The 16010-nt window shown below is 45.2% G+C and overlaps 1 protein-coding gene across 1 annotated transcript in view; it reads right to left on the bottom strand.

The window, feature by feature from the left end:
* The window catches only part of ST3GAL5 (ST3 beta-galactoside alpha-2,3-sialyltransferase 5), a 70504-nt gene extending 68408 nt beyond the window's left edge, over positions 1-2096 (bottom strand). Inside the window, exon 1 of the mRNA XM_004388236.3 lies at positions 1946-2096. Coding sequence (XP_004388293.2) covers positions 1946-2030 — 85 coding nt within the window. The 5' untranslated portion in view covers positions 2031-2096. The remainder of the gene's footprint in view (positions 1-1945) is intronic.
* Positions 2097-16010: the final 13914 nt, after the last annotated feature.

The raw sequence follows: 16010 nt of genomic DNA, 5'->3' as shown, positions 1-16010 counted from the left end.
CTTTAAAATTCACCACTATTCTATTTTGATAACACGTGACAATTTGGCAGTTTGTGCTAGTATAAGAATCTTGCAAATGGAACAGTTGGAGGGCAAAGTCACAAATGCAGGTTTTTATACTTGTGAGAAAAATGAACAAATCTGTCTCAGAAGAAGTATAGTCAGAATGCTCCTTAGAAGCGAGGATGGCCAGACTTAGCCTCACATACTTTGGACATGTTATGAGGAGGGACCCGTCCCTGGAGAAGGACATCATGCTTGGTAAATTAGAGGGTCAGCAAAAAAGTGGAAGACTTTCAACAAGATGGATGGACATGGTGGCCGCAACAATGGGCTCAAACATGGCAACAATTGTGAGGATGGCACAGGACTGGGCAGTGCTTCATTCTGTTGTATACAGGGTCTCTATGAGTTGGAACTCACTCAATGTCACCTAACAATATACTTGTCAGCCCCTCCCCCCCACCCATTCATAAGTCTCTGCATGCCTTCCCGACTGCAATCATTTCTTGCCTAGAGAAGAAACGGCTACTAATCATGAGCAAGAATATTCGAGGTTCCTTTCATCTTACAGAAACAGCAGCACCAATGTAAAGGACATACACGGAAAAAACAAACCTCATGACATTCTGGTTACAGAGCGGTTCATATTCATCTTGTGCAAGCAAATGTTTGGAATTCAGGTGATCCGCGGCTCTCTGACTAGAAACATAAGGCATTCCTCTGAGCTGTCAAGCCTCCAGAATTATACAAGTGAAACCACAAACTGTCCTGGCTGTATTTGAGTCTGTGCCCCTTCATTCAATAGAAATGGACTTCTCTGCCACAGTTCCACAGTTTCAGGGCACGCATCCTTCTGTGGAAGAGGATTAGCACTCATAAGCCAAGAGGAGGTCTGGTTAAAGACCTTCCTCTCTGTAACCCCCAGGCCTGGCACAGCGCTCGGCACAAGGAGGGGGCAACCCATGGGCGCCAGAAAAAGCGCAGCACCCTAAGACCATTTTCTCTTTTAAGTGAACGATACCTAATTAAGCAAAGGCCATGTACATGAATCAAGACACAAGGGGATGAAATTTGCCTTTCAAGACACCTAGCGATTCTGCAGGGCCTTCTTCATTTGTAAACACACATTTTGTGGTCAGGACCATGGAACCGGGGCTCTAGAAGGGACCTCGGCTATCCGCAAGTCAACCTCCCGGTTCAGACGCGGAGACCGAGCCCACAAAGCGATCAGTGTCCGCCAAGGTCACCCAGCTGGTGGGCGGTAAGGGCAGGAACCCGCCTCTCTCTACTCTCGGGGGCTCCCAGGAGATGCTCCTCGAAAAGCTTGCGTTAATTACACCTTAAAGGCGCATAATGAATACATTCCTCGTCAAGCCACTGCTTATAATTCGGAAGAAAGCAAAGGACGCCAAAACGTGTCTCCTCCGCAAGCTGGCTGCAGAGAGCGGGCGGGGAAGGTCACTGGCAAATTTCTATCAGCAGACACTACACATCACGCCCTCCCGATGGATGCAAAGGGCGGTTTCGGGAGCCGCTAGGTACTCCGCTGAGGGTTCCCCTAGTCCTTCGCGGGAAAACGAGTTAACTCGGCCGTGCCGGCTCGGAAGCTTCCAGCAATGAATTAAACCCCGAGCCGCAGCAGAAAGCGGGGAATAAAAGGGCCACTGCGGCAGGACCTGGCACCCCAGCCGGTCCCCAGACGCCTGCAACGACGTGATGCGCCCACACCTGCGCGGGCAGTGGCGCCCTCTACCCCTTCCGCGCGGCTCCGGGCCACGAAACTCGGCCAGCCCCCGCGGAGGGCGTCTGGGGCACCGCACCCCGGGAACTGCCGCGGGGGGCTGGGCGGAGCCGTGGGGCCCGGCGGGCGGGGGCAGGGACCGGTCGCCGCTGCAGCCCCCGGCGAGCCCCGGCCACACCGAGGAGGGGGCTCGCCACGTACCTCGGCCGGCAGGTGCCGCCGCCACCTTCTCCGTTCGCGGGTGCAGGGGATGTCGCTTCACGCCGTCGGCCGACCTCGACCGCATACTAGGGAAAGGGCACCCGCGGGCCGCCAGCCCCCTGCCCCGAGCCCCCGCCCGGCCTGGGCGCCGCGTTCTAGCTCATTCAGACCCCGGCCGCCGCTCCCCGCGCGGATGCGGAGGAGGGGCATGGGGGCGGGGCCTCGAGTCACGAGGGCGCGGGCGGCCAATCGGAGTGCGTGAACGGCTCCCGCGGCAGCTCCGCCCCCGGGACCGCAATCCCTCAGCCGGCGGGGGCTGGGGGAGCAGAGCTCCCCGGGGGCTGCAGGCTGTGCTCGGGCGGGGGTCCCGGGCACCCATGGCTCTCTCGAGCTCTGCGCGGTTCGATGGTGGAAGGAACAAAAGGACGTGGGGTTTTACAGCGTATAGGAATCGTAGATGCGGAGCTGGTGAATGAAGAGGCTTTAGGCAGTCACGTGCTTTATTCTCCAGCACATCCCCCAAGACCGACACGGTCTGGTGTCCTTGGGGGTCGCTAGACCAGCACGAGGACAGGCCGACCGTACCTGGAGACTATCAGAACAGCTTTTTATTTTTCCACGTGTAAGAAAGAGAGAGAGAATGCGCCAATTATCCAGGGTAACCTACTAGTTTTAGAGATGGGACAAGTGAGGCCCGGAGAAGGAAGGTGGGTTGTCCTAGGTCATTGGGGCAGTTAGTGCAGAGCCAGGATCAGAACCTGGGCTTAGAACGCCCACTGCCATACCTCTGAAGTCCCCCTTGATTCTGGGGAGAAAATGCCACACGATTTTAAAAAGCGTAAGTATTACTGAATTCTAAAAAAGAGTTTACAGCACTGATAAGTTATTTCCTTAACACAGCTGAGCATGTAGTATGTGCCGGCAACTTTCCTGTGCTTTAGGACTTGCTGACGCTTCAGTGAAGCCAGTGAAGTTGTTCTGCTTTCAGAATTTCCTTTAAGGTTGGCAGTGCCTCGTGGCTTTTATGCCTGTGGTAATGGTCCATTTTGAAAAGGATAATCCTAGACACTGAGCCAAATGTATTTGCATGAACTGAGAGCCTTGTCACTTTTTCTTGCAACAGCTTTCACAGGACAGCTGGTTTGGAGATGTCTCTTTTCTCTCAATGAGGGTAGGGGTGCTGGAAGAAATACAGTATCTGGGGAACAAAAGTCAGGAGGGAAAGCTTTGGAAAGGAGAGGGTGGGAAGACTGCTTTCACAAAGGGATTTTGCCACAAAAACATTTCTGGATTAAACTGAGATGAGGACACTAGAGCTTTTGAAAATACCAGAGGAAAAGCTGTCACTGGGAGATCTACATCCAGTGGGTTGGCCAAGGCAGGACAGGCAGAGCAGCTGCCTGGCTCAGTGACAGCTGCAAGGAAAATGCTGAGCACCTCATCCCCTCTTGGAGATCAGCCCCAGGTCTGCCTGCTTAATCAGACCATCATTATCTCTCTTTGCCTCAGCCGCTCCTTCTCTTTCTCTTTGCTCCCAGAAAAACCCTTGTCCCACTTGCCATCTTCCACTCTCTCTCATTTCCTCTTCCATAGAGCCAAGCCCTGCTATCAATGTAGCAGACATGGAAGTCAGCAGAAGCCTGGCTTGGAAGGGTGAGTGTACCGCGGGGGTGGGGAAGAAAGGGAACTTGAAGCTGCCTCCTGTCCCAGTCTAACAGGATAGCTGTTAAGGCTGCCTTGTACCCACTACCTCATTCATTCCACAACATGAGCACCCTACTTGCATATGGTGGGAAAAGAGGCTGACCTACTTGTAGGGTAAGAGATAAAGTGCAGCAAGATGAGCCCTGCCCCCAAAGTTTCCTTTTCACCAGCCACAGAGCCATCCTCAGCTATTGTTCTGTATTAAGACAGAGATCCTAGTCTAAAATTAGACTAGAATCGGCCACTAGATCTCAGAGCATTATCTGGTATCTCTCCAAGCTAGTGGCTGGTCTCAGAGAAGCTTCTGGCTACTGACTAACAGAGGGATCAGACTATGAACAGAGATAGTAACTATGAGGATGGCATGATTTTGTAGTTCTTTTTTACTTGCTTATGACTACTGTGGTCATTCTGACATCAGGCACTGGGGTTGCCCCGACACTCATTCCACCCTTCTGCTTTGTGCTGCAGCATGCGGTTTGGGTTATTTTGCTGCCCTGTCCACTCTATGGGTGTGCACTGATTGGTTTAAGCCAGCAGTCCCCAAAGTATGGTCTGTGGACTCCTGGGGGTCTCTGAGGGCCTTTCAGGGAATCTGTGAAGTCAAAACTATTTCAGGATAATCTAAGACATTATTTCCGTTTCTCACTGATGGTGCAAATGGAGGGCAAAACTGCTGGCACCTTCACAGATCAGACAGTGGCACCAAACACTACTACTATTTTTCACCACCACACACTCATGGTTCAAAAAAAAAAAATTTTTTTTTTAGTTTCACTTAAGAACGTTCTTGATGCAGCAAAAAATTATTAATTTTATTAAAATGTCAACCCAGAGTATCTTTTTAGTATGTTATGAAACAACATGGAGAGTGCCCCAAAACACTGGCTACAACCTGAAGTATGATGGTTGTCTCAAGGAAAGACACTTGTGCAATCATGCGAGTTGCAAGCTGAACCCGTGTCTTACTCATCTAGTGCTTCTATAGCAGAAATACCACAAGTGGTATTCAGGGCATCAGCTCCAGGTGAAGGCTTTCTCTCTCTCTGTCGGCCTTCTTCTCTTCAGTGTTCCCCCGGACTAGGAGCTTCTCTGTGCAGGGATCCTGGGTCCAAAGGACACACTCTGCTCCTGGCACTGCTTTCTTGGTGGTATGAAGTCCCCCTGACTCTCTGCTCACTTCTCTCTTTTATATCTCAAGACATTGCCTCAGGATACAATCCAATCTTATAGACTGAGTCCTGCCTTCCTAACATAACTGCCACCCATCCTCCCTCATTAACATCACAGAGGCAGGATTTACAACACATGGGAAAATCACGCAATATGGGGAATCATGGCCCAGCGAAATTGATACACACATTTTTTGGGGGACATAATTGAATCCATGACAACAGCTACTTTTTTCTTAGAATACTATTTTTACTTGAAAAAAATGACCGACAAGATAATTGGTATTCAGACTTGAGTATTTCGTAAACATTTTCTTGAAAATGAAAGAAATGAAACTGTCATTTCAAAGAAAACAACTGACAGTTTTTGTTGCCAATGATAAAAAATATTCCAGCTTTCAAAAGAAATTTAGAATTTTGGATAACTTGTATCTGCCACCATGAGCTTGACAGCTTCCCACTTAAAAGATTTTCCTGATGAGATGGACAGTGATATTAACAAATGTGATTTTGGATGTCGTATAATGAAATACGTCTACATTTTGAAGATCTGCATTTAGCTCAGTGAGTCAATGTTTTCCAAATGACTAATGCATGATGTCACAGAATCGTGCACGGGCAAAAGCCCATTCCAAGTGCAACACAGTCAGTGGATTTTAAGTTAGAGGGCTGAAATGTTAATAGATAAGGTTTCAGATTCCACAGTGCAAAAAGATGTTTAAGAAACCACCTCTTGTAGAGGTTTGGTATAGTATCAGAGAAGAATATCTTAAAAGGCTATTAAAATACTCTTTCCTTTTCCAATTACATATCAATGTGAGGCCAGATTTTCTTCATCTATTTCAACCAAAACAGTTTGTAATCGATGAATGCAGAAGCAGCTATGAGAATCCAGCTGTCTTATATTAGACATTAAATAGACTTGCAAAAATGAAAAGCAATGCCATTCTTCCGACCATTTTTTGTTTTGGAAAACAGCTATTTTTTTTTAACATGTTCTGTTAAGATGTAATAGGTTTACTATTTTCAATTAATTAACAAATACTTTAAATTTTTCTGAGGTCTGATTTCCACTTTGGTAAATATCAATAGATTAAATCTAATTAAAAAAACTCTTTGGGGTCGTTAGTAATTTTAAAGAGTATAAAGGGGTCCTGAGAGCAAAGAGTTTGAGACCAGCTGGTCTAAGCCACCCAAGTAGTCTCATCCTCCTTGCCACTATGATTTGCTCATGGGTGGCCATGGGGACCAGATTGATTCAACCAGAGGAAATCCCAGGAATTTATCAAGCGATGGGGGAGAGATGCCCCCATTTCCTGCTAGAAGGGAGCCAGGCAGTAGGTAGCCTCAGAAGCTGCTGAGGAAGCCAGAAGCCATTTTGGAACACAAAAAGATCTTAGGAAGAGAGTAATGCTGCGGGGACCAGAGAAGAGAGGTTAGAAAGAAACCGTTTCCTTTATGATGTGGTTGAGTCACTAGATTAAACCAGTCCTGTAGCCCATCCTGCCTCTATGCATTTCAGTTACATGAGCCAATAAATTCCTCTGTGTGTTAAACTAGCTTGAATTGGGTTATCTGTTACTGGCAACCTCAGGCACCCTAAATGATTTACTGTGTACCTGCTTGTGCATATTTTTATTTAAACAGGTGCCTAAGGCCTCAGGATCATAAGCTTTCTACAGTTTACTCATTCAGCCATCATCATTGCCACACAGGTTAGCCTCTGAGATGAAGCTGAAAGGCAAAAGCAGGGACCTGGAGGCAAAGAACTAGCATAGGCAGGTTGGATCAGAAGTGTAAACAACATGTTTGAGAATAATAAGGAACAGTGACATCCACTGATTAGCAAGATTATAGAGGATTTTCATTTTCCTTTGCTTTTATGTTGAGAAAAAAATAGAACCTATATTATCATGTTTTCAATAGTCTACTGAATGGTGCAATCTTAGAGAGCCGGCTGGGTATCAGCATATGGCAAGAGAACACAGGCTCATGGGCTAAAATTGCTGTTGTTTTAGTTAACATCGAGTCAGTTCTGACTCATAGCAGTAAGGAATGAAGATGGGCCCCAAATCAAACTTCTTTCATTTACCGTTTTGCCAAGAGCCAACCTCAAAGATTCAAGAGGTTAAACAAGAATCCCCAAGGGTTAAAGAATCATTATGAGCCCTGGTGGCGCAGTGGTTAAGAGCTTGGCTGCTAGCCAAAAGTTGGCAGTTCAAATGCACCAGCTGCTCCTTGGAAACCCTATGGGGCAGTTCTACTCTGTCCTATAGGGTCCCTATGAGTTGGAATCGACTCAGTGGCAACGGGTTTGGATTTTTTTTTTAATGCCTCAACCAAATGTGCTGGAATATCTGCAGAAAAAGGGGTGGGGGTGGGGGAAGCCAATGCAAAGATTATGTCAACATTAGAAAAGGCTTAGAATATAATATTAAATGGGAAAAAAACAGGACGTAGACTGTACGCAAACTATCACGTGGACGAAAACTGGAGGAGAACTTGGAAAAATAAAACAGTTCTGGTGTTAGGGTGGTGGGATTATGAATAATCTTTTTTCCTTATTTAAAAAGTCCTTTAATGTTGTTATAATGTTGTTTTTTGCAATAAAGAAAAACGAGAGGAGTCACTGGTTCAAATTACTGAGGTCTCAGAGGCCTCTCCAGATGGCCTGTGTCTTAATGCCTGCCAAATGGCTCTCAATCCAACACCAAGACAGAAGCTGTGCCTTCCCCAAGGGCCTGCGTCTTTGAAGCTGTGAGGGGTGATGCTGATGTGTCTGTTTTGTAGGTGGCCAAAAGGAAAGAAGGCTGAGGATGTGCGCGGTAGCGGGGGTCAGGAGTCCTTCGCCCTCTCGGCACAACCTTGTGGGGTTTTCTGGTTCAGGCTCAACTTGCAGAGGCGCTGTCTTTAACTTTTTCTTCTTGTCTGCTTCACCTCCTGTTTGACTCCCACCCAAGTCCTCCTGAGGCGCTGCCCCCAACTCAGGCCCTGAGGAGCTGGCACACAGTTGCCAGCCCACAGAACACAGACTGTCTGCTGCTCCGAAGCACAGAGGAAATCGGTGCCTTGAAGTTTTTCTAGGAATGTTTCCTGTGAGCAGTCATGGGAGAAGCAGAAGTAAAACAAACAAAGGGAGAAAGAAAGAGGCATTACAAAAACATCGCGGGAAGGCTGTCTGTTGGCAGAGGGAAGCTCCAATTGAGGAAACGGTTCCGAACTGACTGGATCCTTCTGGAAGTCAGGTGACACACACTGATAGACTCAGGCCGTCTTCAAGCCCTCATTTCATCCATCCTTCACCCATATATTCATTGCACAAATGTTTGTCTAGTGCCTATTATATGCCAAGCATTACGCTAAGTGCTTTACATGGATTATCCTATGTTCTCACCACCCCTTTGAGGTAGAACTTATTATCATCACATCATACATAAGGAAATTGAGGCTTAGAGAAATTTAGGGATATTAAATAAACTACCCAAGTTCACACTGCTAAGCAGTAGCAAAGTCAGGATTGGAACACAAGCAGTCTGGATCCAGAGGCATGGTCCTTGCCCTGAAGGATCTCAGGGTCTAACTGGAGAGAAAACTGCTTTAAAACAAACATGACCAGTAACACAATGTGATATAACGGGACTATTAACAATGAGCCATCGAGGCATAGAGGAGGATATGGATGGATTTGCCTCAGAGCTCAAGGACCCCTCTTAAAGGAGTGAAACTTGAATTTGGCATTGAAGGATAAAGTAGATATATTCATTAGGGGCTGTATTGGATTTCTATTGCTGCATAACAAATTACCACTAACTTAGAGGCTTAAAATTTATTATCTCACTGTCTCTGTAGGTCTAAGTCTGTTGTGTTAGAAAACGTTTCAAGCGGAACATTATTTTTAAGTGGTCCCTGGTTAGTATTTCCCCAAGGCACTCATAAGCAGCAAATCCTCTCTGTCGTTGTTAGACTGCGTCTAGTTCGTTCCAACTCATAGCAACGCCATGTACAACCAAACAGAATGCTGCCTGGTCCTACACCATCCATAGCCCCTCTAAAACCCATTGCCATTGAGTCGATTCCGACTCATAGCAACCCTATAGGACAGAGTAGAACTGCTGCATACAGTTTCCAAGGAGTGGTTGGTGGATTTGAACTGCCAACCTTTTGGTTAGCAGCCAAGCTCATAACCACTGTGCCACCAGGGCCCCATATCCCCTCTAGGGGATATTAATTATTGTTAGCATAAGTGTCCTTGCTGTGGATGTTTGCCACCACTTCCCCTTCAGCAAAACTGTCCCGTTTCATGCCCTTCCCCCGTTTCCTTAGGGACCTTCTGAGAGACTGGATTGCAGGGGCTTTCTTGGTTTACTTTGTCCAGACCTCTACAGACTGCCACACTTACCTTCACCTCCCTTCCTGTTCTTTAAACCCTCTCCCCTACTGATGCCTGTAATGATGTCTTAACTTTTCTTTTTACTCTCCAATCGTTCTACTGTCACCTTTGCTGGCTACTCTTTCTGTTCTGTCTTAGCTTGCTAGTGCTGCTGTAACAGAAATACCATAAATGGGTGGCTTTAACAAACAGAAATTTATTTTCTCTCAGTTTAGGTAGCTGTTGTTGTTAGGTGCTATCAGGTCGGTTCCTACTCATAGCTATGCTATGCACAACAGAACGAAACGCTGCCAGGTCCTGTGCCATCCTCACAATCGTTGCTATGTTTAAGCCCATGTTGCAACCACTGTATCAGTCCATCTCATTGAAGGTCTTCCTCTTTTTCACTGACCTTCTGCTTTACCAAGCATGATGTCCTTTTCCAGGGACTAGTCCTTCCTGATAACAAGTCCAAAGTATGTGAGACAAAGTCTTGCCATTGTTGCTTCCAAGGAGCATTCTGGTAGTACTTCTTCCAAGACAGATTTGTTCATTCTTCTGGCAGTCCACAGTGTTTTCAATATTCTTCATCAATATCATAATTCAAATGCATCAGTTCTTCTGTCTTTCTTATTCATTGTCCAGCTTTTGCATGCATATGAGGTGATTGAAAATACCACAGCTTGGGTCAGGCGAACTTTAGTCCTCAAAGTGACATCTTTGCTTTTGAACACTTTAAAGAGGTCTTTTGCAGCAGATTTGCCCAATGTAATACGTCATTTGATTTACTGACTGCTGATTCCATGGGCATTGATTGTGGACCCAAGTAAAATGACATCCTTGACAACTTCAATATTTTCTCTGTTTGTAATTGTGACAGTTAAGGTTGTGTGTCAACTTGGCTGGGAAATAATTCTTAGTGGTTTGGCAGTTAAGATGTAATTTGGTAGTTATGTAATAATGTAATCAATTCCATGATGAGATCTGCTATGAGCAGCCAATCAGTTGGAAGGAAGTTTTCTTAGGGGTGTGACCTGTTTCCAGTATATAAATGGGATGTTCCAGCAAGGCTCTCGCTCTGGATCCTGCATCCAGGTACTCATCATCTGACTTCCAGTTCTTGGGACTTATGCTAGCATCTTACCTGCCAATCTTGGGATTCGTCAGCTTCCGCAGCCTATGAGCCAGTGGCCTTCTGTCTGACCTGCCAATCTTAGGTTTGTCAGCCCCTGCAGCTACATGAGTCAGAAGAAGCCTCCAGCCGATGCCTGACCCGTGGACTTGGGACTTGCGACTTGCCAGCCTCTACAACCACGTGAGCCATTTCCTTGAGATAAATCTCTCCCTCTGTGTATGTGTGTATGTCCTTCACTGGTTTTACTTCTCTAGAGAACCCAGACAATCATGATGTTGCTTATTGATCCAGTTGTGAAGATTTTTATTTTATGCTGAGATGTAATCCATATTGAAAGCTATAGTCTTTTACTTTAATTAATAAGTGCTTCAAGTCCTCTTCACTTTCAGCAAGCAAGGTTGTGTCATCTGCATATCGCAGGTTGTTATTGAGTCTTCCTCCAATCCTGATGCCACATTCTTCTTCATATAGTCCAGCTTCTCAGATTATTTGCTCAGCATATAGATTGAATAAGTATGGTGCAAGGATACAACCCTGACACACACCTTTTCAAAATGGTGGAATGTTGACCAACTCTTTTTGGTACAGTGACTCTGTGTATTCCATCCATCTTCTTTTGATGCTTCCTGCATTGTTCAATATTTTGCCTACAGAGTCCTTCAGTATTGGAATTTGAGCTTGAGTTTTTTTCTTCAGTTCTTTCAGCTTGAGTAATGCTGCGCCTTTTCTTCCCTTTTGGTTTTCTAACTCCAGGTGTTTGCACATTTCGTTATGATACTTTACTTTGTCTTCTCAGGCCACCCTTTGAAATCTTCTGTTCAGCAATTTTTTATTTCATCATTTCTTGCCTTTGCTACTCAACATTCAAGAACAATTTCCAGAGTCTCTTCTGACATCCATTTTGGTATTTTCTTACTTTCCTGTCTTTTTAATGACCTTTTGCTTTCTTCATATATAATGTCCTTGATGTCATCCCACAACTCATCTGGTCTTTGGTCATTAGTGTTCAATGTGTCAAAGCTATTCTTGAGATGGTCTCTAAATTCAGGTGGGATATACTGGCTCTCATGGATTTATTTTAATTTTCTTCAGCTTCAACTTGAATTTGCATATGAGCAACTGAAGCTCTGTTCTGCAGTTGGCCCCTGGCCTTGTTCTGACCGATAATACTGAGCTTCTTCATCATCTCTTTCCACAGATACAGTCGATTTGATTCCTATGTATTCTATCAGGTGAAGCCCACATGTACAGTCATTGTTTAAAATGTTCAAAAACAGTATTTCTGTTGAATAAGTTGTTGGTCTTGCAAAATTCTATTATGTGATCTCCAGCATTGTTTCTATCACCAAGGCCATATTTTCCAGCTTGGAAAAGGAGGCTAGAAGGCTGGAAGTCCAAATTCAGGACACTGGCTCTAGGAGAAGGCTCTCTGTCAGCTCTGGGGGAAGATCTGTGTCTCTTTCAGCTTCTCTAGCCCCAGTGTTCCTTGGTTCCTTGCCAATCTTCATGTGGCATCTATCTTCCTTCATTTGTCCTTGCTTGTCTCAGCGTCTAATCTGCTCTTTTTATATCTCAAAAGTGATTAGATTTAAAATATACCCTATATTGATATGGCCTCATTAATACAACAAAGAAAACTCTATTCCCAAATGGAATTATGCCCACAGGAATAGGGGTTGGGATTCCAACACATATTTTGGGGGGATATAATTCAATCCATAACACTTTTCATGGGTATTTCACAAATGACTACCCACCAAACCATGACCTTCTCTCCCTCTGTTTGCTGCTGCAGCAGATGGTATTGGTGCCCCACCCATGCCCGTTTTATGGGCTAGTAATCCTTCCCCCAGCTGCTGTAGGTATTGACTGCTAACAGTTCACACCTGCACCCTTCTTTAGAGCTTGAGCTTGGATAATAGGAGTTGCTTCACCTATGCTCAACAGGTTATGAACCTGGTGTAGGGAGGAACCCCTGAATCAATGGCTGACTAATCAGGGCCCTTGCATCTGAGCAGAGTAACCTCTGTGGTACAATTCACACTCCAGAACTCCCCATGGAATCAGGCTGAAGCTGGAATTCTCCTGAAACTACATCTCTGTTAATTTCCTTCCCTGGCTCTGTCCTGGGGAGCCCTGGTGGTGCAGTGGTTAAACCATTGGCTGCTAGCTGAAAGGTCGGCAATTTGAACGCACTAGCTGCTCCACAGGAGAAAGATGTGGCAGTCTGCTGCCATAAAGATTAAGCCTTGGAAACCTTATGGGGCAGTTCCACTCTCTCCTATGGGGTTGCTATGAGTCAGAATTGACTCGATGGCAATGGGTTTGGTTTGGTTTTGGTTTGGCTCTGTCCCACTTCCTTCATTCCCTTAAGGGTGAATCCTGAGAGTACTCACTTAGTAAATCACTTGAATCTCTGTCTTAGGCTCTGCTTCTAGGGAATCCAACCTAAGATACTTCCTTAATACAATGCTATTCAAATTCTGTTCATTTACCATTTGGCAAATGTGATGGATATTTTTATCTGTCTACTTGGCTAGGCTGTTGTTCCTAGTGGTTTTCTCAAACATTAGACTAGTGTTGTTCCATAATGTAATCTAATGCTATGTAATGTAATCACTTTCTACAATGTGATATAATGTAATAAATCCATCAGTCAAAAGAGGAGTTCCTTGGGAAGTTGTCTGCCTCCAGACTATAAATAGATATATTTTGGCAGAACTCACTCTTTCTCTTGACTCTGCACTCTTCCTGTTGCCTGACCTATGAATCTTGGGACACACGCCTACAGAAGTCTCCAGCCTGATGCTTGACCCACAGATTTAGACTTTCCAGATCCCACAATTATGTGAGCCAATCTCTTGAGGTAAATCAATCTCTCTCTATCTATCTACCTATGTATATATATATGGAGCCCTGGTGGCACAGTGGTTAAGGTGCTTAACTGCTAATCAAAAGCTCAGTGGTTTGAAATTACCAGTGGCTATGAGGGAGAAAGATGTGGCAGTCTACTTCTGTAGAGATTTATAGCCTTGGAAACCCTATGGGGTGGCTATGAGTCGGAATCAACTTGACAGCAGTGGGTTTTATATATATATGTGAGTGTGTGTGTGTGTGTGTGTGTGTGTGTATGTATGTAAGTAGATATGTATATATGTATGTATGTATATATATACATATATATGTATAATTGGTTCTTTTTCTCTAGAGAACTCTAAGACAGCAAATGTTTATTGAACACCTACTGTGTCCTCATCCTGCTATGCATACCACCTCAGGACAACAAAGTGAAAATAAAACACCTCTGCTTTCTCATGTTGCAGGAAGGCGGTCTGAGTCCAGTGGAAAAAGCACTGAGCTAAGAGATAACAGATCTAAATTTTAGCCTGGGATTACCCACTCATGACATCTCTCCACTGGCAAGTGCCTTCCTTCCCCAGGTCTCATATTCAGACTAGATTATCTTTAGATCTGTTTTCATGGTGTTGGTCCAGTGCTGAGTTAGGACCATACATAATTCAAGTGCCATGGGTACAAAGAAGGCCAAGATCATTTTTCAACTCAAGTGGTAAGAACAGTTTCCCCAGAGGAATTGGGATGTCCTCCAGTCTCTCAACAGGGAAAGCAGAGGGCATTCCAAGTTCTACAAATGCTTTGGGGACAAGAAAACCAAAGCATGTTCCCAAGCAAAAGCATGTGTAAGGTAGCAGTGGGAGAAACGTTAGGGCCAGATTTTGAAAGATTTTGAATACCAGCCTCAGGCATTTGGACTTTATTATTCTGGCAAGAGGAAACCATTGCAATTTCTGTATTAAAAAAAGATATGACCAGATGCCTGGGAGGACCAGGCAAGTTATTGAAATGAGTGGAGCAGGCTGGGGCATGAGACAGTAGAAAGTTGTGGAGGCTGTGGCAGCTGGATCCAGAGCCCCATCTAAAGGAGGCAGCTCAGCTCCTGCCAATTTCTGCCATATCAGAGTGAGCACTCTGGTCACCAGATCTTATGATTTTTCAAGAAAGACCAGAAATTTGGATTTTGGGTGATTTCTCTTGGTTTTTAAATGTTAGTAATACATTTATAAAAAATATATACATATATTTTTAAAGTGCAGGGCAGGCCAACACTGTAAGGGTCAAACAAAAAGTCCACATGGAAGGCCTGGAGGTTTGAGATCTCTGATAAGGTGATGATATGGTTGATATTCTACTAATATGGTAGAATGTGCAAGATCAGCTTGAGAGGTTGGCCCCAGGTCCCTGCTGCCTCTTCAAACACTAGTTTGTCTGGTCTATTTTTTTTTTTTTTTTTTTAACTATTCAGGGATGGCTCTTATTCCCAACTGGGTAGTCAGGTTCTAACAGGCAGCGACTTCATCTTCTGTGAATAAGAGCTTCAGAACAGAGGTGCCTGGCAGACTTGAGCACAGACAAAAGAAACATTTTTAATGTTCTTAAGGGATGGTCTTGACAGAAGATCCTTTTCCGAAGTCCCCTCAGTAGCCCTCAGGAAATGTTTAACATAATTATCTCCTAACCACCTTGTAAAACCCCCTTGGTCTTGTATTCACATTAACCAATCCAAATAACCCACATACATTTGTGTTTCCAAACACTCACTGTAAAGCCTCCCACCACCACCACTACCACCACTCTGCTTCTTGCAACTTCTAATCAGAATGTTGTAACCTGGTTCTTGGTTTCTGCCCTATATCTGTCCCTGGGAAGCAGCTACCACTTGGATCTATTGATTTTCAGTTTGTGTGAGCTAACTACTCCCAATTTGAGTGTTTCTTATGCTTTCAATAAATCTCTCTGTTTCACTTTAACAGAGTCTGAGAGTTTTTCTCTAGGAGATCTGTAAACATCCCACAGCATGGAGCGTATTGTTTGCCTTCTATTAGGTAGGGCGAAAAGCTTGATGAGAAATGAGCTGTTTTCTTTGCCCTTCCCTCAGTCTTAATCTCAAAGAATTAGAGGTATTATTCCCTCCCTCTACCCCCTCAGGAGAGCTGTGACCTAGAGATTTAGGTTTCACTTGCCTGTGCTATAGTGGGATGGAACAGTATTGGAAGGGTGGGGGCTCCTAGAGAGGCCAAGACCTGTGTCCAAATCGTAAAACAAAAAACCTGTTGCTGTTGAGTAGATTCCAACTCATAGCGACCCTGTAGGACAGAGTAGAACTTTCCCATAGAATTTCCAAGGCTGTAACCTTTATGGAAGTAGATGGCCACATCTTTCTCATGTAGCGTGGCTGGTGGGTTCCAGTCACTGACCTTTAGGTTAGCAGGTGAGCACTTCACCACAGCACCATTGGGGCTCCTTGACCTGTGCCCAGTTCCCCTGCAATGCCCCAGAAGATGCAGAGCCTTTCATAAGAATGTCCATGGATGTCCACGTGCCACAGCTGTGAAGATAGCTGGCAGTCCTGCGGTCAAGACTATAGCGGGGCTATGTGTGCTGAGGGCATCTTGGTGGGCCCTGGAGCAACACATGTCCAGAGCCAGACATAAAGGTTCATAGCAACAAAGGCACCAACCAATGGAGCAGGCCCTTGACCCATTTCCCTAGCACCCTGCAAGGCCTGGAGTTCTTCTACCACCATCTGGGTGGAGGGGGGATCTCTGGTCAGCCAGGCAGAACCAGATTTAGATAACAAGCAGCAGTTTTGTGCCAATCACATGGACA

Source organism: Trichechus manatus, unplaced genomic scaffold (assembly GCF_000243295.1).
Source record: "Trichechus manatus latirostris isolate Lorelei unplaced genomic scaffold, TriManLat1.0 scaffold00208, whole genome shotgun sequence".
Taxonomy (NCBI): Eukaryota; Metazoa; Chordata; class Mammalia; order Sirenia; family Trichechidae; genus Trichechus; species Trichechus manatus.
The sequence above is the reverse complement of the archived record's forward strand: the minus strand, read 5'-3'. Positions and strand labels throughout refer to the sequence as shown.